This window comes from Acipenser ruthenus, chromosome 23 (genome assembly GCF_902713425.1).
Source record: "Acipenser ruthenus chromosome 23, fAciRut3.2 maternal haplotype, whole genome shotgun sequence".
NCBI classification, from domain to species: Eukaryota; Metazoa; Chordata; class Actinopteri; order Acipenseriformes; family Acipenseridae; genus Acipenser; species Acipenser ruthenus.
The window spans coordinates 16,353,809-16,381,058 of NC_081211.1; the positions used below are offsets into that span (position 1 = coordinate 16,353,809).

General features: G+C 39.4%; 1 protein-coding gene across 3 annotated transcripts; it reads left to right on the forward strand.

Moving 5' to 3' along the window:
- The first annotated feature begins 149 nt into the window (after positions 1-149).
- Positions 150-26,453, forward strand: si:dkeyp-72g9.4 (uncharacterized). Of its 3 annotated transcripts, XM_034908600.2 has the most exons (3): positions 15,071-15,192; positions 18,293-18,528; positions 22,476-26,453. In XM_034908600.2, the coding sequence occupies exon 3, from the start codon at positions 22,478-22,480 to the stop codon at positions 23,363-23,365; it is 888 nt and encodes a 295-aa protein (XP_034764491.2). In that variant the 5' UTR covers positions 15,071-15,192; positions 18,293-18,528; positions 22,476-22,477; the 3' UTR covers positions 23,366-26,453. The 3 variants fall into 3 exon arrangements, with proteins under 3 accessions (XP_058852680.1, XP_034764491.2, XP_033907470.3); XM_058996697.1 differs by lacking the exons at positions 15,071-15,192; positions 18,293-18,528 and adding an exon at positions 150-2,607; XM_034051579.3 differs by lacking the exon at positions 18,293-18,528.
- The last annotated feature ends 797 nt before the right edge of the window (positions 26,454-27,250 follow it).

Here is a 27,250-nt window from a genome sequence, read left to right on the forward strand (position 1 = left end):
TTTAATATACAATTTATTGTTTTATTTCATACTTGCGGTACACTACATGTGGAATCTTCATCCAAACTGCATCTTATTGAGCCAAACCAACAAACTGAGATTCTTGCAATGGAATGCAAACATTTAGTTTTAGTCCCGGGAATTTGTTATGCTTGGATTTTTTTTAATATTCTTAAACAATTCAAATGAATATTAGAATATGTTTTGAACTTTAATGAACAGAACCCCATAATGTACAGTGCAACACTGTGTTATAATAGTGAAACACCTCCAGACTCCACTCAAGCTGGGTAAGCCACTAAATTACCAAAGAAAACAGAAACTTATTGGGCACATGAATGTGGTTGTTTTTTGCAATAATATTCAAATACAGTATTTGCTTCAGCAGCATTCCTGATTTACAGGACAAATTAAATTATCCAAGTGCCTGTTTGACATTTCTAGTGTGTAAAATGTGTTGTGCATAACCCACCAACAGCTGAAAAGTTACAGCTTATAGATTCAGGATAGGTCTTCAAATCAGGTTCATATAAAAAGAATAAAAAATCATTAGTCAGATTGCCACAAAACAGAAAGCCATTCGGCCCAATGTCCTCTGCAATGTAGATATATGTTTTTTTAATTTTTATCTGGAACTACACTTGGTTAAAGAAATCAGTTTGCAAGTCAAGCATTCATTTAGTGTTGCACTTGCTTGTCCATTTCACCTGGAGGGGTATCCTGTTTTAAAATGAAAAAAAAAAACATGTGTGCTATAACATGTGTTTCTTTCAAAACTGCACATTTCAGACCTATTTAGCTAATGGAAGTACAAAACAGGTAAGATTTATGAAATTATTTTGCTATCTAGAATTACTTTACAATCCACCTAAACATTCTCTGTTATGCCATCTATCTGATCTGCTGTCCTGTAGGGCAGAGCTGGTGTCAGATCACTAAAGGCAGGGTAGCTTGAAGTTTCCACTGGGCTTTTCACACACTGTAACAAGTGGCTTGCAGACTGGACTATATGAAGCAGTGGGTGGCTAGATGGAACATTACTTTACCAGTCTCTGCTTGATGGAGGCCCAGGGCTGAATGGCAGGCTGGGTGCTTAGGCTAGGACTGTGCTATCTTGCATTAGAGTGAGTGGGTAAAAGCTCATGGAGCCATTGACACTGGAAATGCTCCCAGATTAATTGAGGTTTGGATGAGTGACGTTCCACTTTGATAAAAAACAAAAAAAAAAATTAAACCAGCTCTCCCCTTACGTGAAAGAGAATCTTGACCTTAGCACACAATAAATTTCAACAAGGAGACCAGGAGATGTCTGTTCATTGCACGTGTATATTAGAATGGCTTTGAGTTGTAGAAATGAACTGGTCACAATGAATCTTTGGGGTGCCGCACTACACAAACGATGTGTACCATCACATTGTTGTCAATGCCATCTTTAGATAGACCTTTTATTTGATATTATCGATTTTGAAATGCTCACAGTTTGTTAAGTATCGCTATTCAGGGATTCCTGGTAAACTGCAAGCTGCATGCTTTCATAGTTTACCCTTCTGTGTACTCAAGGGCAGTGTCAGCAGCAGGTTTCTGAAGCGGGAGGAATGCTCCTACAATTATGCCGCTGTGAATGTCATCTTCAAGCTCTGCTGCAGCTCAGAGAGGCAAGCCAAATGGAACCACAGAAGGTGTTGTTATACTGTAAGATTTTACAGGAATTTCCAGCAAAACATGTAAAAACTCTTTTCAAAGTAATTAGGGACCACTTTCCACACCTGAAACTCCAAATGGGCGCCATGACCTTTTCATGCACTTCTATGTACTGGCTTATCTTTAATCAACTGCAACACTAGCTTAGTTGGCTTAATTAAGGACACTGCCTTAAACACTTTAACAAGCGTCTTAGTGTAGCGGCAATGAATAGGATGTATCTGTACATTACCTGTACATATGAATTAGAACTTTATTTTTAATATTTATTAAAGTTCAAGTGTCTGTGGTATTTTGCAAAACAGGTGTCTGCGTTTTTCTTTATATCATATTCTGTGATAAAACAAACAAGTACATTTTAGGTACAAAGAAGTGTGAAACCCTAAAGCCACGCAGTTAAGATTGAAACCATGAAAGGTAGAATAGAAAGGGTTAATAGAATGTGCTCTTCCCCGCCCATGGTGCTTGTTTTCCAGCCCTTGTTTCTGCTGTTCATCACATCATTGGAGCTTGCTTTCGTCATCAGTCTCATGCTCAACACCTGCGTGAGCTGTCCTGCTGCCCATTGTGTTGTTCACCTGAGTTAAGTCTGGTGTTTTTGTTTGAAATATTTTACAGCATTAATACAAACCAACCGAGCGTTCTTTGAGATGCAACACTGCATAAATATAATACAATTACAAATCTTTTCCCTAAAAACAAAACCAAAATAAAACACCAAACTCGGTGTTCTCATTAACAAGTGTTCTCATTAAGCAGGGACACTTACACAGGTGTCGAACGTGCAATGAATTGGCCTCTTGAATTGAATTGAATTGAATTTAATGGCAAGGCAAGGGCTGAAAGACATGCAGTAGGACCAGGAGAATACCTGTAGCATCAGGCTGGATTGAGCTGAAATGAAAGGTAAGTTTGTCATGCTTTTGCATTTATTTGGTCTGCTTGTATGCATGCATACATAATATTTTGCCTACGCTATTTTCTCATTTGTTATCTAAAAAAAAAAAAAAAAAAAAAATAGCACCTGATCCAAATAAAGTGTCTTTATACAATAAGCTACTAAAATGTTTCCTATTGCCAAACATTTTTGCAGTTTTTAAGAATGACATGATCTTTTTGATTTTATGTATTCTGCTTATCAGAAAGCAGAGCTTATCCTCAGCCTAAAGGTAGTTTCCACTCTGACCTGTCAACTCTCCCTTATTTGCCGGGACTCTTCCGTGTTTTGGACACTTCTCCCAGACAACTCCCGGGACAGATGTTCTCCCGTATTTTGCTCAAAACTCTACTGTTAAACCCCTTTAGGTCAGCAAACCTTTAATTTCTGCACAAGTCAATTTCTCGCTAACATTTCAGGTTATAAAATCATGGATACCGGTCTGTTACTGCAATCGATAAAACTTTAAAATAAGTGTCTGTTCATGATTATTTCATTTGTATTAAGGGTAATGTTATGATGTCATGCTTGTGACTATTGAATTCAATAGGAATTTCATTTGAAATCAATAGGAAAGCATGTGTTAGTTACATTGCAATTACAGACACTTATTTTAAAGTGTGACCCTGCAATCCCCGTCTGTATCGGTTTGTTTCTCAGCAGACGCCCTTATCCAGGGCGACCTACAGGTGTTACAAAATATCACAGTACAAAGTGTCACATTGCAAAATATCACATTGTAAAGTATCACATTTCAGAGAGGAATGACAGAGGGGGCTGGAGGCAAGCAGTCCCTAGTGAAGACGAGGTCCAGTTGTCGGCCCGCTGTTGGGGGGGACAAGGAGAGGCAGAAGGCGAAGGAGTGAAGAAGGGTCAGAAATCCAGCAGAGTGGTTAGGGTTGGAGAGGTGGATGTTGAAGTCACCTAATAGAACAACAGGGGTGGAGGGAGAGGGGAAGGAGGAGAGGAGGAAGTGAAGCTCATCAAGAAAGTGAGTAAGCGGTCCAGGAGGGCGGTAGAGAACAATGAGGTGACAAGAGGAGGTGATTTCAACTGGCCCGTGATTTGTTTACTTGTTTTATTTCAGCTTTTCTACCCAGTCAATGGTAGTTATTTATTTTAAGTTATTTTTTTTTTACTTAAAAAAAAAAAAGTAGTTTTTGTTTTTGCACTGCTATTTTATTTAAGAATGTTAGAACAATTTTAACAAGCTAACAACATAAGTGGAAGAACGATGTTTTTAGTAGTTATTTTATTTATGAAGATGAAAAATAATTAACATTTGTATTTTTTGTAACAAGTTTAGAGACCATTAGTAAATAAAGTGGTGTAAACTTAATGTTCTCCTGCTTGAGTTATTTGAGTGTGTAGTCACGATGCTCCATTTTTACAGGATTTTTTTTTTTTCTTTTCATTTGAGCAATTTTTTTAAAGTCTGGTTCAAAATTAAAATAATTTAATGGACCCTATGGGTCAATTACAGCTTGTGTATAACAGGCCTGTGGTCAACTCCAATTGCAGCAGAGCCAGTTTGTGCCGCCAACGTCTCTGTTTAATCATTTTAACGGTGGTCACAGCTGGCAGAGCAACAGCAAAAGGAGTCTTCCAAACAAAAGCATTCTTGAGGGATTTTCCATACGGGGATCAATCGCAGCAAGAAACAAAGGTATTTTTACAAGTCTCACATCTACTTTAGGATAGGAATAGTGGCTGACAAGTCTTAGCGTGTTTACTTGGTAGACTAGCGAACGAGTATCCGTCGAATATATTTAATGCGAGTAAAACTTTGCGACACATGCAAATTAGACTATAACGATCTTAAACGTCACAGCGAAACCCCTTTTACTCGGTATAATCTGCATTAGTTGGAAACCTGTTTTTTTCCTCCTAAAGTTGCTGCTATTTCTGTGTCAATTTTACCGAGTAAATTATAAACTAGCTCGATAGGTGGATGGAAAGACGGTTTGTGTATGCTTTGCTGTCGTGCAAAATCAAGCATTGGCTGCTGCCAAATCATAAGAACCACAGGGAGCTGAGAGAATTTGATTGTGAAACATCTCATGGTTGTTTTTCTGTTTTGATATTTTTCCTTTTTTTAAAAGCAATTAAAGGAGTGTTGTATCACAGTCTATCATTCTACCAAATAATATAAAGCAATAGTTTCTTTTCTTACGTAAGTATTCATTTATAAGTTGCTTATAACTATTTGCAGTACATAAACATTTAAATAAACATTACCTATTTATGTACCGTTACAGCATATCATAGTTATGTACAGTACATATCACTTCAATTAAATATAGAAAATACACCTGACACAAATGTTACTATAACAGGAATTACAGCAAGAAACACAAATGTTACTTACTTTAAATTCACACTAGAGGGCAGCAGAGAGCCACACATTCTCACCTTAACTATGTACCATACACTGAGATAACAAGTGGCCTCCTTGTGAGTACAGAACAGACATTGTAAAGGGATACAGACCATTTAACACAACTTCACCAATTTCAGGAAACGCTCTGAGAGCTAACGAGAAACGACCAGCTGGTTCTTATTTGGTGTGCTACACTGTTAGTGTGTTTTAGTTTCACAAGAAAGGGGTGTAAATGTGTGTAGAAAGCTTTGATAAACGGGTTAGTGTGGCTGTGTAAAAAAACAAAAAAGTTAGTTACCCATAACAGTGTACCACAATATTTTGCACAGCATTTTTGCAGTTTCCCCCCATGCTTTTCCCATGCTTATGCTATGCGTTTACCATCACTTACCCTGGTTTGCCATGTTTATTAATATGCTTGACCATACCTCGCTGTTCTTTACAATGCTTGCCTGTACTTTACCATGCTTTCACTGTACTTTACCATGCTTTCACAATGCTTTATTACACTTTGCTATACTTTTACTATGGGACACTTTTATAAGGGTATTAAACACTACAGGTTACCAATATGTAGTTAAACGCTGTAGTTTATACAGTGTATCTGTAAACTCACCAATGAAGAAGTACACAAACACCTCCCAGGTATATAGTCCTACCTGTTTCACTCAGTAAAAGCCAATTGTGACAGGGTTCTTACAAAATGTGTTCCCTCTTAGTTTCCAATACTAAAGAACATATAACAGAGGTGGTAGATGTGGTTTGTTGCATTGAGCATATTGATTTTGAAATGAGGTGCCTGTGTTCTTGTTCAGGATTTCTACACAAGCCTATCTTGGGCTCCCACGAGGTTGATTGTGTCTGTCTGTCATTGCACCAATCTTCACCCAACTTGTATCCTACAGTCCTAGCCTCCTAGTGACATTTCAGATTGCATTTCACTTGATATGCTCTCGGTTTTAAACAAATATTTTCAGGTACTGTGCGATGATTATGCAGTTATGAGGACCCTCTGCATTCTCTGGTTTAAAATTGAAATAATCAATTATGTATATTGTTTTTTTTAATTATCTTTTGATTGGTGACTTAGGCTTCTAGAAGGCACCAGCAGTTGGTAGATTAGACTTCTGGGCCACATTTCTACGAAGCTGGTTGATGAAGGTTGAGCCCAGGAGTGATTTATACAAACATGGATCTTGGAGAGAATGCCTTGATCGAGCTGTCGAATGTTATGTGAGCTCTGTTTCAGAGGAATGACGGAAGCTCACATCTCACAGAGATGAATAGACATTATTGTGAAATACTATATGAGTTGTGTTCTGTGAGTAGTTATCCCCTCCAGTGGCGAGGCTGTGTAACTTCCTGTTCTTCCCACTCAGCCCAATAGCAATCCTAACATTAGCACTGGAGTCTGGAGTAGCTGCGGGTTTCTTAAAAACTGGAATAGTATCACACATTTTGTCTGGGGAAAATAATAAGAATTTTCTTTATGTAAACAGGAGTGAAGTGGCAATGGAGTTTATGGAGCCCTATAATAAACACACTGAGAAATATAATGGCTACATTGTTGCCTTTTGCACTTCCTTGAGGAAATACAATTCCAAACCTTAGAGGGTTTTCATGTCTTATCTTTTCATAGTTTAGTATTTTAGAAATCATTTCAAACTTCAAAACATTTACTACAGCGAGGCTTATTGCTTCCTGTCTTCCTTTGAACAACCCTTCTTTAACTGTGGAATTGGAATATTTCTTCTGGAAGAACCACTCTATCCAGAAAGTCCCAGGGGACTCCAAAACCTGCACACCACCATGGAGGAGAGGGCTGTAGCACAGAGCTGTACCTTTCAGAGGAGGAAACTAATTGAACTAATCAATAGATTCAACACCCCAAACAAGGGGTTAATGCCAAGAGAAAGCATTGTATGTCTTGTATAGTGACTGAGTTACAGTACATGTTGAAGTAATAAATCCAAATGGTAAGTCACCCCCTCTGTAGAGGCACCATAATCAGAACAAATGTTTTTTTTTTTTCTTCAAATGTTAGGTTATTGTCATAACCCTGGTTCCCTGAAATAGAAATGTAACCATTACCAAATGGGGTATGATCTCTTCTAGCCCAAATTACCTGAGCACGTCTATCAAAGCTGCTCCTTTAAGAGCCCTGTATGCATCATTACTGAATGGGATACAATACCCAAGCTGTCGCAAGGGAAGGACTTGCAGCACCGGCAGATGTGCTAAAACAAAGATAAACTTTAGCCTTTAGCATTCTGGCCGAGGACCGTAAGGGTCCATGGCATATAGTTCACAGTACAGTGAGAGAGAACCCTCATTCAGTATATACTTCAGCATTTAACACCCGAAGTCCAAAAAAGGATGAATGGCTAACTACCCCAGGACTTAAAGTGGAACACAATAAAATGTGTTAAAAAGCAGAATGAGTGGCTGCTCTTAACACTCTGGTCCCAAAACCAGGGTTCTGCTGATCTATGACATTCAGTCTGTAGAACCTGGTAAAGTGAGGCGCGGCCCATACTGCAGCATTGCAAATGCCTGCGACAGACGTGCCCTGGAATAACGCTCAGGAGGTTGCAAGGCCTTTTGTGGAGTGACCAGTAACCTTTTCTGGTGGGAGTAGGTTGGCTAGGTCGTATGTAGTCCTAACTGAGTCTGCAATCCACCTCGACAGCTGCTGTTTAGACAGGGCTTTTCCGTGGAACTTAGACTGGAACGCTGTTTTTATGTAATATTGACTGTGCGATTGTTTAGGGTGATATTCTGCATTATTACTTGTTTGTGTTGATTTTCTTAACTTATTAGATTGAATGCATGTTTAATAAATTCCATTGTTTTAAATAGACTCCTAGTAAATAATTTGCCTGTGTAACAACCTTGATTTATGAACTAAATTAGAGTGGTCTATTTTAGTTTGTTGTAACGTGTAAATCTGTTTTCAGAAAGCGATATTGGAAATTGGTTTATACATTATAATAAATGCGGTTATTGTTTTAAGAAAAATTACCATCACCATGTCACCCACATAACAAGTGACATTATATATGGACATCAGTGTGGAGTAGTGGTTAGGGCTCTGGACTCTTGACCGGAGGGTCGTGGGTTCAATCCCAGGTGGGGGACACTGCTGCTGTACCCTTGAGCAAGGTTTCTTTACCTAGATTGCTCCAGTAAAAACCCAACTGTATAAATGAGTAATTGTATGTAAAAATAATGTGATATCTTGTAACAATTGTAAGTCGCCCTGGATAAGGGCATCTGCTAAGAAATAAATAATAATAATATATCACCCTGTAATTTGACATATAGCAGCCGAACAGCAACAACAGTATTAGAAAAATAAAATCATACGTGCTATTCTGAAGAGCTAAATCACAGTGCAAGACCAAGAACACCACAAGGAGAAACTGGTAATAAATAACGAGAGCAGACACCAAACAACAAAACAGCAAAGTAATGTCTTGTAAGAAAGCTGCTAGTTCAGGAGAAGTTGTTCAGGCTTGCGCAAAGACTGCCCAGAGGTTAAATACTGTATACTGGTGACAATTAAACAAACCTTGCTTCCACGAGTGCAGAAACACTAATACATTGGAAATTAGGAAGCACACATTATGGAATTAATAAAATGATGAAAACAAAAATATTATGCCAATGCAGGTGGTGTGAAGTATTCATTTAGACAATTGTACTGTACTGCTGAAGAGAGCTAGGAAATACAAGCTCTGCTCTGCAGTGTGTTTGACTTGTGCGCTTTGTGTACAATCCCATTAATATACTGGAGGAAAGAAGTCTGGTGCTGAACGAGCGCTCAGTTAATTCTTGCAGTACATTTCACTGATCTTATTATTGCTTCAGTGATTCACTAATGTGAGTTAGCTGACAGGTACTCCAGATCACAGAGGAACATACTGTGATAAAAGGACCTCCATTTATTAATGGCTCAAATAAAACCAGTGCAACATTCAGCAGCCAAGATGTAGAAAACAAACTACATCTACACTCAGACAGCCAAGTCCCTTTTCTATTGAGGTTTATTAATACAAAGGAAAGTTAACTATAACATGTGTGTTTTTTTTTTTTCAAAACGACATATTTGAGATCTATGTAATATAAATGCACAAAAGGTAACAGGATTTAAGGAAATTTGCTACAATGGCTTTGATAGCCTTGGACTGGCTGCTGGGTGAAGAGGGGTAAAGAAGTGAAACTAGGGGATAATTTATAGTGTTCAGTGTATCGGTGACGCAGATTAAAGAACCTCTAAAAGCCTTGGTTTCCTAATTTAAGGGTCATAATTTAGCGTTTGGGACAGTAAAGCAATTTACTTGCAAAGAGTTTAAGACACTGATGAATGGCCTAAATTCCTTTTAATCATTATCTTGGCCCGTCCAAGTCCAATGAAGTGGAAACAAAAATGTGAAGCTCGTATGAGATGTGAGGGGATTATTACTGCAAGGTCTAAATGAATTGGTTACCAAGGGGAACAGGATGCTGCAAACAAGGGAGTAAATGAGGGCCTGCAGCAGGATAAGATCAGCTTGGTTAATAATAGAGGACAGGACAAGTGGGGCATACCACCAGAAACAGGGGCATGATCGCTCTCTATAAACTACTGCTTTAAATTACTAGGTGTAGTGCATTGCACGATATGGATGTGATCTTAGTATAGAAGATGTTGATTCAGTTCCTGCATTTCAATCGATTGACCTGGATCTCTGTATATAACCTGGTATGTAAGTGACTGGTTACCAGGATATAGACAGAACACTCCAATAAGCTAGACTGTATGCAGTAAATGTGAAAGATACATTGCTGAGAACCTTTAAAACGGACGTGTCCATGGGCTGCAAAGCTCATTTTTCTCTCATAAAAAGGGCAGGGATAAAGACACATGATACAGGCAGGCACGTTGCAGACAGGCATCAATCAATCATTTAAAGCTTTAGAAGTTAAAAGTAGGACCTAAACCTTACAAGAAGCCAATGAAAGGCTGCTAACACAAGGGTAATGAGAGCTTCTGCAATCACAACTCAGCCCTGCCTCTTTTGTGTTTGTTTATTTTGAAAATAATGATGTTTTATGCCTGTCTGCTGTGCTACCCTTCCACACCATGTTATACAATGAGCACGCGCTACCCTACCACACCATGTTATACAATGAGCACGCGCTACCCTACCACACCATGTTATACAATGAGCACGGGCTACCCTACCACACCATGTTATACAAAGAGCAGGCGCTACCCTACCACACCATGTTATACAATGAGCACGCGCTACCCTTCCACACCATGTTATACAATGAGCACGGGCTACCCTACCACACCATGTTATACAATGAGCACGCGCTACCCTACCACACCATGTTATACAATGAGCACGCGCTACCCTACCACACCATGTTATACAATGAGCACGCGCTACCCTACCACACCATGTTATACAATGAGCACGCGCTACCCTACCACACCATGTTATACAATGAGCACGTGCTACCCTACCACACCATGTTATACAATGAGCACGCGCTACCCTACCACACCATGTTATACAATGAGCACGCGCTACCCTACCACACCATGTTATACAATGAGCACGGGCTACCCTTCCACACCATGTTATACAATGAGCACGGGCTACCCTACCACACCATGTTATACAATGAGCACGCGCTACCCTACCACACCATGTTATACAATGAGACGGGCTACCCTACCACACCATGTTATACAATGAGCACGCGCTACCCTTCCACACCATGTTATACAATGAGCACGGGCTACCCTACCACAACATGTTATACAATGAGCACGCGCTACCCTACCACACCATGTTATACAATGAGCACGCGCTACCCTACCACACCATGTTATACAATGAGCACGCGCTACCCTACCACACCATGTTATACAATGAGCACAGGCTACCCTACCACACCATGTTATACAATGAGCACGGGCTACCCTACCACACCATGTTATACAATGAGCACGCGCTACCCTACCACACCATGTTATACAATGAGCACGCGCTACCCTACCACACCATGTTATACAATGAGCACGGGCTACCCTACCACACCATGTTATACAATGAGCACGCGCTACCCTACCACACCATGTTATACAATGAGCACGCGCTACCCTTCCACACCATGTTATACAATGAGCACGCGCTACCCTACCACACCATGTTATACAATGAGCACGCGCTACCCTACCACACCATGTTATACAATGAGCACGCGCTACCCTACCACACCATGTTATACAATGAGCACGGGCTACCCTACCACACCATGTTATACAATGAGCACGGGCTACCCTACCACACCATGTTATACAATGAGCACGCGCTACCCTACCACACCATGTTATACAATGAGCACGCGCTACCCTACCACACCATGTTATACAATGAGCACGGGCTACCCTACCACACCATGTTATACAATGAGCACGCGCTACCCTACCACACCATGTTATACAATGAGCACGCGCTACCCTACCACACCATGTTATACAATGAGCACGCGCTACCCTACCACACCATGTTATACAATGAGCACGCGCTACCCTACCACACCATGTTATACAATGAGCACGGGCTACCCTACCACACCATGTTATACAATGAGCACGGGCTACCCTACCACACCATGTTATACAATGAGCACGCGCTACCCTACCACACCATGTTATACAATGAGCACGGGCTACCCTACCACAACATGTTATACAATGAGCACGCGCTACCCTACCACACCATGTTATACAATGAGCACGCGCTACCCTACCACACCATGTTATACAATGAGCACGCGCTACCCTACCACACCATGTTATACAATGAGCACGGGCTACCCTACCACACCATGTTATACAATGAGCACGCGCTACCCTACCACACCATGTTATACAATGAGCACGCGCTACCCTACCACACCATGTTATACAATGAGCACGCGCTACCCTACCACACCATGTTATACAATGAGCACGCGCTACCCTTCCACACCATGTTATACAATGAGCACGGGCTACCCTACCACACCATGTTATACAATGAGCACGGGCTACCCTACCACACCATGTTATACAATGAGCACGCGCTACCCTACCACACCATGTTATACAATGAGCACGCGCTACCCTACCACACCATGTTATACAATGAGCACGCGCTACCCTACCACACCATGTTATACAATGAGCACGCGCTACCCTACCACACCATGTTATACAATCAGCACGGGCTACCCTACCACACCATGTTATACAATGAGCACGGGCTACCCTACCACACCACGATGCTTTTGTATAAAAAGCGCTTTGTAAATGCAATAAATAAATAAATACAAACTACAATGAGTGTTGCCACTACAAACCAATAAAAACTAGATTGAACAAGTGTCCGGTGTGGGTTAAACGCTCTGTTAGTTTGTTTGTACTGGGCAAGTTTTTACATGTTTGCAAGAAACATCCCTAGCATTTTAGAAGGCATGCAAGACCGATAATGAGAAACCATTTATTATGACAACATGACTAACACAGAAATGTTAGTTTTCTTTCATGAATTCCTTTTCCATTGACTTTGGAATAACATTAGGAACCTTGTGATAATGTCTAATTTTATCGTGATTTACTAAGGGAAGTTCCAGTGGGTTTTTCTCTGCCTCTATGTTTCAGTGTTTTTATTCTAGTAACTGTTAATACCTAGCCCACTAACAGTGAAATGTTGTTTAATTGGGGAATGCTGGGTATTATATGGTAGTAACCTGTTTACGAACTGGTAAAGGTTAGCTAAAAATGTTCAGCAAAGATTCATACTTGGGAATTATAAAGCAGACAATTGTCATTGAAATGGGGATACATCGATTTTTAAAGTCACTTTTGAAGATGTCACTGTGCTAATTACACAAAAGACATAGTGGTAGATGTACTAAGATGGGCCAGTCGCAGCGCAAACATACCACAGTTTGCATTTTCATCGTATGTACGAAGAGAAAATATGTTAATGAAAAGAGCCGCAATATACGAATTTTAATATTTGTTGCGTCTTCTTAGTGAGATCTCTAGCATACATTGCGAGAGTCATTTGTTCAAATAAATAGTGGGAGTTGCGTTGTGGTTTGCTGCAGCAGAGGGTCCCCGAAGGATAACGTCTATACATGCAAGGATGCAAGAACCAAAATAACATAGCTTTTGTTAAATGTAAACGTCATCTATACAATGCATTTTGTTCTGTATTCATTTGACCTATTTTAATACTGTTATATATATATACATATTTATATATATATATTTTAGCTCAAAGAGCCAGCTGCACGGGGGAAGCCAGCGGCAGGGCTGGGAGGTGAAGTAATCACACACAAAGACATGAACCCGATATACGCTCATTGCAAAGGAGCCGACTCTTTTGTACAGCGGTGTCGGCGCTATGTTCATTATTCAGTGCTACCCCTCGAGGGGAAGCAGAGTTTCTATTAAAAAACAAGAGTCTGGAACAAGCAGGCATGATGTTGGAGCTGTTAGCTGGGTGGTTTTGTGGGAAATGGTGGCTGTGGATCTGTGCAGTGCATTCCCTATCAGCTGGCAGTGATGCTTAGCAAGAGTCTTCCTTTTACATGTGCTATGAATTTAAAATTGCCTTGCAATCTTACACCTGTAGATTTATCATTCCCCTACCTTAAGCTGAACTTGTTGCCAGTCTATGCGTTCCATGAATACTGCACCGTTGTGATCATGACTGTGTACATAAGTGCAGAGCTTGGCTCTGTGAATAGCTGCAGTATAACTGTAGAGATTGATAGGTGTCTAGCACCAATACTCTACACAAATGATGTAGAATTAGCCGACCACAGCCTAAAAATCAATGGAAACACATTGAGTTTGGAACAACTATTGTGCAGTGGTTGTGAAACTGTAACACGTTGGCACTGATGTGGTACCATAGTACTGCAATCTATCAGGGCTCTTGCCATTGGAGCTGGCCTTGTGTGCTACCATTGCCCCCTCAGACAGAACCATTGCACAGCCAAGATCAGTTCTTAAAAGGTAATAACATTTCCATTTGAGAAGAGAATAGCCATGCGCTGATCAATATGTATCCAAATCTATTGGAATATTTGATTTGAGTTGTGTGAATAATTTGTGTGCAGGATTTTCAATGTTGCTTCTAATTATACTCAAGAGATGAGATGCCAGATGTCCTTCGTTATAATAAGGAAAGTGATATTTAAAACCGAGTTTATTTTGAACACATGCTGAAGGTTCCTGTGATTTTCATTACTCAATTTAGCATTCAGTTTATAACATCTGTTCACTAATTGGCACAGCAACAGCAGAAAATGCCTTGGGAACATGGTTAAACTGCTCTTGGGAACAAGATTAAGCTGCACTTGGGTGTTCTTGAAAACAAAAGCAAAGCATCCCGGGACATACATCTCTGATAGAATGATTTCTAAATTAGGTTAAAGAAAGTGCTTTGTTTCTATGGTTCAGGGGCTCTGTTTCCCTTGCACCTCCCAGGTCAATGATCACCAGCCTCTAAGCTCTTTGAAGAAGAGAGTGGCAGTCTGCAGCAAAGTCTGCTCTCCATAATGTCCCAAAGAATCAACACTTCTGAGGGCATTCCCAGTGAAACATCAATAATTTGCTAACTTGGACACAGAAGCACCTGCCAACCGAACACCTGGTATCTAGCCCATGTCAGACACCATTTACAAGAATCGTGCTTGTGAAGGACAACACATTTACAAAAAAGTATTTATTTAAATACTCAAAGTCTAAATTAGTTTTGATTGGGGAAACTACAGATTTGTGTAATAATAATGAACCCACTTGATGTGCATTCTTGCTGTTAAAATGATTTAAGTCCTTGTTAAATCAAAGCAACGAATCATTAAGCTTTTGCCAGAAAGCTCTGGTTCCAAATCCAGCTTGTAGCTTTATGCGGCCCCTCCCATTCCCAGCCCTCCAGGTGGTAGTTCTTTAGCTCATAAATAGTGCATGGCTAGATTCCTGTACAGAGCACACTTGCAGCATACCAGCAAGGGCTAAGCCTATCGCACTGCAGAGAACAGACAAGGGACCTTTTCAAGGTTCTAAATTAAATTCTACTCTTGACGACAGGCACCCGCCTATGAGAAACCTCTGCAGGTAATGCTTTTTTAAAATCCTTTCTGTAGAATGTGTCTCTTTTTAATGGTGTAAGACTGAAGCAGTTGATCAGAAGTCTACTCTAAATATCAAGCCTTGCTTTCACAGACTTGGTATGCTGCTTGGAAAGTACAAGAGAACTAGTTCAGTACATGCACATGGGATACTGAAGATTAGTTTTGTAACAAATGTAATAGTTTTTAAATCTTTGAGTAATTCATCTCATGTGGGGTCAACTTCCCCGCTACTAAATTGAATATGTTTTCGTTCTGTAGGGCTCGATTTTTAATGTTTAGAATGCACTGTGTTTAATCGCAGATCCTGAATACTGCCATATACCATTGGGAGTGGAAATTCATTGGAATGAATTGCCTGGTGTAATAAGTAATATGCACATGTATATCTGTCCAAAATCTACAAAAGAGTTCAAGTAATATACAAAAAAGGCTCAGCCGTGTAAAATGAAATCTTAAACAAGACACACTTTTTGTATTTATGTTGCTACTAGTTCCTACTGCAATAAAATAGGGGGCCAAGTTTACCCCAATTATTTATATTTCATTATGTTAATATACATATATTTATTTCGAGGAACTAAATGCGACCACCTCGCGTGGAGCAGTGTAAAAAGGAAGAATTGAACCCAGGGTTTGTTAGTATGGGCCGAGTGCCCAGTGGTCCTCTAATGGCTTTAAAACAGGAGTCCTCTGTGTCAGCAAACCCTGAGACACAGGGGGAGTCAGGCACATTGCTTCAAGCTGTTGACCATTTTAACTCAACAGAAAACTGGCCATTCAAAACAACAACAAATGGAACAGAAATGCCAGCTTATGGGACCCCTTTTTTTAAAGACTGCAAAAATGCAGCCATTTTGCCCTTAGGCTTCACAGATGCCCTACTCTATTGTACCCCTTTTAAGTGTGTGGTAACACAGTTAACTATGCAAAAGGAAAGCTTTCACACAGAAACATGCACATATAAACTAAACTTAAAGGTATCCATGTGTGAAAACGTCATGCACGCAGCTTATCTGGACCCCTGTATCCACCAATATATTGATTGAGTGCATTGTGTCACAAGCCCTATTCACAAAGCTTGAACTAACCAGTATGTTTTGATTAACATTTAATTTTTTGTGAAATATTATTGCACTGTTCTGAAGAGTTGCTTGCAACATACACTTTTAAGAATATTATTCATTGCGAACTAGGTCATGTGCTCCTTAATGCAAATTAGTCTTGAAAACTGAAAGAGAGCTCTCTAGTGACAACCAAACTAGATTCCCTTTTTACAGCAGAATATTTGATGGTTTTCAGCTTACTAAGTGAGGCCACTTTTTTGGAAAGATGTTAGAAATCCTCTTTTTTAAGCTGCACATGCTTCTTTATAGAGAAAGTTGAATAGACTATGAATGTAATACAATATGCCCTTGGCAGTTCTGTTCACATTGGGTTCCAAAAAAAGAAACCATATATTTTACTTCTGAACACTTGGCATTGAAAGTCACTTGGAAATTGACACAGGCAATATTGAATGAAAAAATAAGGACAATGATAATTAAACAAATCAAATGGACCCAGTGACACTAAAATTTCAAACACTACTTGCTGTTCTCTGAATTCAACCTTCTGTGAGCTCATTACACATGGTTACAAAGACCAAATCAAAAAGCTTGTGAGGCTAATAATGACCTTAAGTGTAGCAAAGGGTTTGTGATAAGATTATCTATCTACATTTTGAAGTAATATGTGAACTCTTTTCAGAAGAGTCTCCTTGTGTTGCGTTTTAATAATAACAGTTAATAATAATAATTTAGCTTCATGGCTCCGACTCTCTGGAACTCTCTCCCAGCTTTGGTGCGTGACGCTCCCATCGTCGCTTGCTTTAAATGAACTCTCAAGACCCACTTGTTCTCTCTTGCTTTCCATGTTCTTTAAGCCTGATATCTGTTATTAGCTGTTGTGTCGTTACTACTTTTTTTTTTACGCATCCACAATGTTTTAGAATTCTTTTCACATCCTAGCCTTGTATTTAATGTATTATGCATTGTTTTTCACTGTATTTAATGTATTATCCTTTTTTTTACTGTAAAGCGCTTTGTGCTGGTGGTCCACTGTGAAAGGCGCTATGTAAAATAAAGATTGATTGATTGATTGATTGATAACCAGTGGTAGGATTACTGTAATGGGATTACATGTTTCAGTCACTTGTAACTGTAATGGTTCATTTTTCAGACAGGTAACTAAATGTGGTAACGTTACATTTTATGTGAATAAATAACATAGTTACTTTTAGTTACATTTTTAAAAAAAATCACTACAGCTAATGCAGAACATGGAAATCAGAAACGCTTCAGCAGTGCAAGTCCAACCTTACAGCACATGTTACAGGAATCCTCTTTTCATATCATCTTCCTAGAACATTGTGTCAGAGGAGGGGACGACTAGCTTCTATAGCTGAGCCTTTGAGCTGCGGCCTGACCAAACCCCCCAAAAATATATCTTTAAAATGTAAACATAGATTATCAAGTCCAAAGAAATATGTTAACACAATTAACAAAGATAAAACTGCTTAGCCCTTGTGGGATCAAACGAGAAGGAGCGTTTAATGGGCTGCAGCACTGCAACGGTGAACATACTGCTATGATCCTTCCTGATCTCAGACTTTAAAAAAATGTTTCAGGGATAAAAAATAAACAAAACAAGAATTGGAAATCAAAGAGCATGAACGATGTGTCGGGGGAGACAATCCTTACATTTTGTACACCCTATTTATTCTACCTTGAGAGCTTAAATTGCCTTGGAGCCCCAGTTCATATCCTTTTGAACCCCAGGCAAGACTATGAGGATTCCAGTAAACTTACAAAGGTATATTGTAATGTCAAATTGAATGAATGGGAGACAACGCAGCTTTCCGTTAATATGCTACTAACCTCTGCGTTATTTCTGCAGTGTTCGGAACTAAAAAAAAATAACATATGGAAATAAAGCAGAGAATTAAAAAGGCAGGTAGATTTTTGACTGAATCGCTGTACACAGTATAAACCGATAAGGCAGAGGCTGGGGATTACTACAACTGCTCATTCATTCCTTCTCCCCAGGCATCAATAACATCCATTCATCAAATGATAGCTCTCAAGCACAGCCAGGGTCCATAGGGCTATATTTAGCAACAGCAATAATTTCAGCAGGCGCGGACTGCGAGCTGTTCCAGTGGATGCACAAGCAGACTTGAGACGCATATTGAATTAGACCGGAATTCAGGAGCTCTCGTACAGCAGCCTGCAGCACAGCGAGGAGACCAGCACTACAGACATTAGAGGAATACATTGCTCAGGTGAGGAATCTTAAACAGTGCTTGATCATTCAAAAGTATATATTCTGCTGTCAGTTATTAAACCTAGCATTTTGTGTAGAGAGACAGACCTCCGCTTTTTACATGAAGCGAAGAAAGAGTAGCAAGGAAGAGGCTATGGGATTTTATCTGGCGCTTGACTAGATTTAGAAATAACTGGATGTGGTTTGGTTCAGAGGAGTCACTAAACCCCACAAATGGAATTCAGAAGTGGCTTAGAATCTACATTGTGTGGTTGTTTATTCTTCTTCAGAGACACAATATGGATTTTTTTCAATCGTTTTCCATTAATAGAGAACTGAATTTGTTCTTCAAGCAATTATTTGTGAAGAAGAGTGTTGTAATGCAAATAGTACCACCAAAACTAAGTATTCAGAAATGTGTCCCGTTTTAAAGGAATTTTATGGCTGTTGACAGTTTCTGTATAAACATTTAAAATCTGTGAAGAAGGTCTACACATTAAAAACAGTAGCGTATACTGTTTTAACGGAAATTCATAGAAAGTATTGTATATGTGTCAGTCTGTTCTGTCAATAGAAGCACTTTGGGATTAACGCTAATCAAACGTTTTTAAAATTCTCACAGAAATGACAGTTTTATAGATAAGTTACATTTTTTCTGTTCTAACAGTATAAGATACTATTAAACTTCAATAAACAGACATGATCTAGTATTCTCTAGGATTCATTCTACAGTTTTATCAGTGGTTCTCTTTCCTCTGGTGGTGTTCTCAACTCCTTTAAGGTTGCTGTAGTAAAACCACTGCTTAAAAAACCTACTATGGATCCAAAAGTTCTTAACAATTTTAGGCATATTCCTAATCTCCCCTTTTTATCCAAAGTTCTAGAGAGAGTAGTGGCTAACCAACTTACTACATTTCTTGCAGTACATAATATATATGAGACATTTCAGTCAGGGTTATAGTACTGAAACTGACTTTTCAGAGTGGTAAATGATGTGCTGTTTTCATAAGAACATAAGGACATAAAGTTTACAAATCTTGCTCGTTTGGTTGTTAGTAGCTTATTGATCCCAGAATCTCATCAAGCAGCTTCTTGAAGGATCCCAGGGTGTCAGCTTCAACAACATTACTGGGGAGTTGGTTCCAGACCCTCACAATTCTCTGTGTAAAAAAGTGCCTCCTATTTTCTGTACTGAATGCCCCTTTATCTAATCTCCATTTGTGACCCCTGGTCCTTGTTTTTTTTTTTTGTAAAAAGTGATGTGCAAACTACAGGTTGCAAGCAACTGTATCAAAGGAGAGTTGGGATGTCATCAGAGAGTCTCATGAAGGTTCCTCCACGCTCCCTTTTCTCTCCTCCATGCTTTCTCCAAACAAACATCCTTTTTCCTCCTTTCATACCATGTGGCCAGGGGCATGCTTGGTTCAATCAAGCATCCAATCACCTCCTGCCACATTCCACACTTCTCCATTCAAACAATTAAACAATCAATCAAACAATGCCATGTGGCTGTGCAAGGGTGGCCATCTTGGTTTCAGCCTCCTTCACCAAGATGGCCACCAGCCACCAAACTCTCACACACGTGCACACCCACACACACGTGCACACCCACACACACATGTACAGAGCCTCTGCTCTGTCACACCATCCTAACTGCAAGCTGTACTTTTCCATTTTAATCCGTCATGTTTTTCTCAACGTGACTTTCTTAAACCAAAGGAAAGAGATTCAGTTGATAATGTTATTTTAAATGATAATATTTAGCATATCATTCTCCTGGTCCTGTTCTTATGCACAAGGAAAACCAAAGTCCATTTTTAACAGCAGATGAATAACCTCCCAACTGGAATGGATCAATGCATACAATCCTCCCCCCTCCCTTTATATAATGAAGTTTCTTGAGTAGGGAGAGGAGTTCAGGGCTGAGGAGAGGGAGGAATATTTGAACTCAGACTTTGCTGTGTTTCTCGAATGCACCAAACAGCCTAATTAAAGTGAGTGTTGGAGGAAATCCACTTGAACGGAGCTGGACCTGCGTTCCTGCACTCCTGCACTTGCAGGGCCCAGGGTAGATGTAGCTGTTTACCAATGTGTTATTGTAGCAGTCTAGCCATTTCACTGCTACTCTGACTACATCACTATGGCTAGAGCTCCGGTAGCAAAACAAACACATTTTTCAATGGGATGCTTTTGTTTTAAAAGTGCATTAGAAGTCTTGCAAGGCATCAGCCAAAATGTCTGATCAGAGTTTATCACCGAGTGATTGAAATGATAGAGGGATCATGGCAATGTAATATTTCACATTCCCATAAATACCTACTGCTCTAGTATTTTCACCACTGACTCTAAGTGTACGCATTGATGTCAATACTGCCAATGCAGTTGTAAATATTCTTAATATGACAAGACATTTTATATTTGACAGAGACTGCTTCAGTAGCTTGGTTAACATGAAACTTTCAGGCTTAAGTCGTGAAAATATGATATGTGTTGCTGCAGGGGGAGACCCACCTTAGCACCTGGACCAGTGAAATATCTTAAACCTGTTACTGAATATTTCAAAACTAAAGCAGAAATACACTGATCAAAATGGGTCAATCCCTCAAAACTCGTATCCAGGTCGAGAATAAATAAACAGCGTTTAAAATATAAGCATGAAAAGCATTCAAGCGCTATCAACACTTCACACTGACTGTGAACGAGTGTATTGATGGTCCAGTATACTGGATGAAACGCAGTGAATGGGTTGAAGATTATTTTCATGACATGAGACTACACCAATGGAGTATTAATTAGTGTTAAACCAGTTTCACATGAAATCAGTGATAAAAATGTAGATTAAACCAGTTTTTAACCCAATATTTTTCAATCGGAACCCTGACATATCAAACCCTACATGTTCATGGCTGAATTCTTCAATCAACACAGACATGTCAAACATGCTTTTGTAACCAGCTAGACAATGCGTATGCACCACAGTGCATTAAACTGCCATTGTTTTCTAAAGACCAACTGTAAGATACTTAAACAAGTATCCTGTGGCACTTAGCAACTAGAAACTGCAGCGGCACAGCATGCTGGCTCCCCATGTGTCAAAGATTTACAAGGCAAACCTGTCTGTGTCATTTCGAAAGCTTTTCATGTCCTGCCAACCCCAGTGATATTTATTTCAGTAAGATTGGTCTGGCAAAATTAATCAAAACTAAAATCGTCTCCTAAACTGACTTTTGCGCCATTACTTGCAAACACAGTTCTGTTTTGAAGTGCTTCACTGTGACAGAAATTATTCACAGACTTAATCAGATGAAATCAACACTGATTTTGATATTGACAGCAATATTGAGGTTTCCACTGTATTTAATATATTATGCGTTGTTTTTTTGTTTTTTGTATACCATATATTATGCATTTCTCTGTATTTTACAGTATTATGGATTTTCTTGTAACTGCATCTTGTAAATCGCTTTGTGATGGTGGTCCACTATGAAAGGCGCTATATAAAATAGATTGATTGCTTGATTAAACATGTCACTGTAGTTGATGTTTAAGTATATTCTTTTATTCTTTATACTTAGTATATTAAGAGGGGCAGTTCTGCATACATTTGCATTAAATCTAAAGCTTCTTTAGAGTAGACAGAAAAAAATCAGCTTGGGTCATACAAAAAAAAAGTAACTCACATTTCAAAAGATACTAAAATACAACAATTTAATTTATTAAAATTACACTTTATGGGGCTCCTGAGTGGCGCATCCAGTAAAAGTGCTCTGTGTGGAGTGCAGGATGCACCCTATAGCCTGGAGATCGCAGGTTCGAATCCAGACTATGTCACTGCTGACCGTGACCGGGGGTTCCTATGGGGCGGCACTTTACATGTCTGAATATTCCTTTCACCCCACCCTCTCTACTACTCTTTACTCTATATATCTGGCTTCTAATATAGTAAATCATATTTTGTTTTGACAGACATGCGTCCCCGATCTCGACTGCTCGCTAAGAAGCAGCTCCCCACAATTTGTGAAGCCTATGAGGAGATCCTGCAGGACATGAATGACAGTAACAAGTTCTCCAGTGGGTTCTACATCCACTCTGATTCCCTGTCCTCAGAAGACTACCTGCAATCCATCTGCCAGCTGGCCCGGCCCACCTTCCCTGTATTGGAGGACTGTGAAGTCCAGAGCTCTGACAGACTCAACTCCCAGAAGCAAGCTCCCCACCTGCCGAGACTGCCCCCCCTGGCTCCACCCCCAACTCCCGTGCATCCTTATTTGAGCAGCTGCCTTCAGGGGACCCTGCTCTCTGACATCATCTCCCTAGAGGGGGTCAGCCTCACTCTCAATAAGAACATCTCCCCTCTTTTTAGAGCTGACCCGCTGGAACAGCTGTATGGACACAGAGACGCGTTTCATCTCAAAGACTCAAAGGGACCATCCAGATTCAGCAAAACACAAATGGAACCTGTCCGAACCATGCCCCGGAAAAACAGCTGTCCTGAACTTAACCTGGAAGCACAAACCAAACTGGATTCCCAGTGTGCTCCTGGAACTCCAAGCAATAAAGAAACCAGCTCTGCTAATCTTACAGCTCAAGTCTGGCCTTGTCCTCCTAAAGAAAACAATCTCAAAGAAAGACGCACTAAAACCAACGCCAGGAGACACCACAGCCTTGTCAAGATCCCAGAAGAGCTCAAAAGCAAAGGCAGCAGTGCTGCAGTGAGTGAGGAAAATCTGTGCAACTCGCATTTGGAGTTTCCAGAGAAGCACGGCATGATTTATAACTGGATAACGGACTGCAGAAGTGCCTGGAAAGAGGCCCGGGTCACAGCTTGTATGCTCCCCGCCATCGCGGAAATGTAAATCTAGCTGAGCTAAAAAAAAATCTGCATGCCACTACTTAGAAACTACCGTAGCTTGTGCTTGCTCACAGAGCATATTGTGCCCAGTGTCACCTCTCACTTCTCACCCCGCCCTCATCTCAACTCTATTGGTACCAGAGCTCGTATGGTCTTGCTGAGTAGGGGAGGCCATAGTAACTGCTGAGTTCCCTGCCTTGATGAGGAGTTCACCCGCCATCTTTACATGTATTGCTTTGCAAATTTGGTCCTTCAGGTTGACATCAGAGCTACTTGGTAAAGCGGCAAAATACTGCAGCCATCCCTGCTCAGAAACACCACAGTATATTTACTTAATACTCATTTCATCTTTACATTGATGGTATATTGTGGAATAAAAATATTACAATATATAGTAGACCCTGATATTGACGCGATGCAGACATCTGAAATGTCTTTGTAACAGATAGTTTGTATCAGCTTGAAATTAAGTCGTATGCAATTTAGCTATACTGTTTAAGTGCATATATTAAATATATAGTAGAGGGTGCTGCATAAGATACAAGCTGATTCTTCACCCACTCAAGTCCACTAGTAGGTAGTGACTCTCGTGGAGAGTATAGTACAGCAACCTATATATATTATTCCATATACTGTATATTACTCACTGTGCTCCCCCTGGTGGCATTAAGAAGGGAGTCCCGTGTTGAAGCTAGCTCTTACCACTGTTTTTAAGTCATTCAAACAAACTGTGTGAAGCAGTGCTCTTTGACGTTTTATACAGACTGCGTTTTATTTTTTACGTACGAATATTGTTATACAAATTAATATAGCATTTGTTACTTAACAAAATCTATAACAATGAGCTACTAATTTCACAGTGCTGTGATTTGTACTGATTTCATTTTGTTTCTAAGAACATCTAAATGTATGGCAGCTTTTAAAGATGAAGAGAAACCCCTGTAAATCCTTATTTAAATCTTGACACAAAAAGTGCTCGATAACTAGTGTACTATCTAGCCCGCAGTGGAGTGGTTGTGGTGGGAAGTGATGCTGGATCTATACCATTAAGAGCTACGTTGTCATGGTAAGATATGGAATTGCAAGGCAATGCACATACTATAAAAAACAAGCAATCGACTCCAGCAATGAATGCGGATTCAATGAGTATTGATTCCAATATCTTATCTGGAAGTAGAAAAAAAATGGTTACAAAAATCTGGTTTTAAAGTATACATATCTGTAACCATGGAAATAATAATAATAATAATAATAATAATAATACTAATCTATTTTTAATACAGCACCTTTCACAGTACAAATTGCCTCAAAGTGCTTCACATGAATAAAAATCATTGACAAATATTAATAAGAGAAAGCAAGAAAAACAAAAGAAAAACACACAGAACAGTAAAACAATGCAGAGAATAAAAGGAACACTATTTTAGCATAGAAACGCTCTATTATAAAAGTGTGTTTTTAATCTTGTTTTAAAAGCAGTGACACTTGATGCTTCCCTTACAGAGCTAGGCAGATCATTCCAGTGTTTTGGGGCCCTATAACTGAATGCTCTACCACCTGTTTATTTTTTTTTAATTTGTGGGACAGTAAGCAACCTGGCATTCTGTGATCTGAGTGGGGATCTAGGAATATATGATCTTAAAAGATCATTTAAATACGATGGTGCAGGGCCATTTAATGCCTTATAAATTAAAAGCAACACCTTTAAGTCTATCCTAAATTGGACCGGAAGCCAGTGCAGAGATGCTAGCACAGGAGTAAGGTGATCTCGTCTCTTAGTCCCAGTTAAAATTCTAGCTGCAGCATTTTGTATAAGTTGCAGTCGAGATATAACATGGCTATGAATACCAGAGAATAGGGCATTACAATTATCAATTCTAAAAGATACAAAAGCATGCATCAATCTCTCAGTATCTGAGTGGGTAAGATTACTTCTTAATTTGGCAATATTTCTTAGATGATAAAAAATAAATGTTAGTAATATTCCTGATGTGTGTCTCAATAGAAAGATTTGGGTCGAAGATCACACCTACATTTCTCATTTTGTCTGTGAGTTCATAAGAGAAGCCACCGAGGAGTACATCAAACATATTACTTTGTTGCTTCCGAGATCCCAGAATCATCACTTCTGTTATCTGAGTTCAGCATTAAAAAGTCTTCAAACATCCATTTCTTTTATGTTAGCAAGACAGGTAATCAAATATTTACAGCCGAGGTGTCACCCTGTTTTAGGGATAAATATAGCTGCGTATCATCTGCGTAACAATGGAAATTAACTCCACAGCAACAAAATAATATTGCCCAGAGGCAGCATATACAAAGAAAACAGAACTGGGCCAAGAACTGAGCCCTGTGGGACCCTGCATGTAACCTTCGACAAAAAAGAGGTCTCCTCCTCTATTTTAATAAATTGTGACCTGTTCGAGAGAGAGGATTGAAACCAAGACAGAACACAACCTGACAATCCTACCAGATTTTCAAGGTGATCAATTAAAACAATGTCAAACAAAGCACTTAAATCTAATAGTATAAGAAGGTGTGCCCGTGTCCGAGGATAACAACACATCATTAACCACTCTAATTAGTGCTGTCTCGGTGCTATGATAAGATAGAAACCCAGACTGAAGTTTCTCACATATGCAACTTTAAGCCTGGAGGAATTTCTGTCCCACCCAGAATTCCATCATTTACAGGTTAGTGTAATGAATTGGCATCTCTGACAATTTAAGTGAATGCACGGAAAGGCAAGGCTTGGATGTGAACTGCAAACCATACTGTTCAAAGCTCTGTAGTTGAGAGGGAAGTACATGTTACAGGCTGATGGGAGTATTATTTACTCACTAGCCGCTAGGCGGAGCTCCATTATAGTAGACCTGTCTCTTACCTTGTTGTGCAGAACCTGAATTCCAATATTGTTTCATTTTCTGAACTTCTTATTTGGATTAGAATGTCACCCTACAAACATTCTGAACTTTTGTCAGAAGACAATGCAAGTTAGAAAAACTGCAAATTGAGATAATAATGTATATATTTTAAGCTTTGTACTTCTGTCCATTATTGGTTCGTAAACAATAAAGCTTTATATAACAAAATGTATGGTTTTTTCTTTTGTGCTTTGAGTTTAATACAAGACAAAGTGTAATAAAGCACAGTGAAAGCATGGCAAGGCATAGGTAAGCATTGTAAATAATAGCGAGGTATGGTAAAAGCATATTAATACACCTGGCAAACCAGGACCAACTATGGTAAAACTGCAAAAATGACGTGCAACAGTACTGTGGTAAACTTTCATAAGGGAAGGATCGGATTTCTGCAATAGCATAGTGCTAATGCACCAAAATGTGGTCCACATTTCCTTCTTTGGTTCATCAAATTGGACCATGTATTCATAGATTTAAACACACATCTAGAAATATTTGAAATGTGTACTCAATAACACATTTGCGAAGTCCAGCATTAATTTGTAACACATTAAGCATAATTACAGGGTCAAACTGGGTTAATCACATAAAAAAAACTCAGTTTGGATTATTTTAGAGGAATAGTAAAAAAGTGTACAGAAATGTCGCTAGCTCCCTGCAGCTGCTTAAAATACACCCACTATACAACACCACCAACTTCATCAGTAATCACAAGAATATAAAATACTGTTTGTTGTCACTGTTTTATCAGAAATTGATTCATTTACAAGATGCATCTTCCTCTAAAACCTTTTAAATTGAAACCCTCTTACAGTTCTACTTCTATGAACAAATCACAACAGAAGAACCTTTTTTGTGACATAAGCATATTAGGTTGTAGCATGGCTACAGAAGAAACTATACAAGGTCTAACTTGATCTGATTTATACTGCTAGCTAATCCCCACATTAGTCAATTAGCAATGGGAG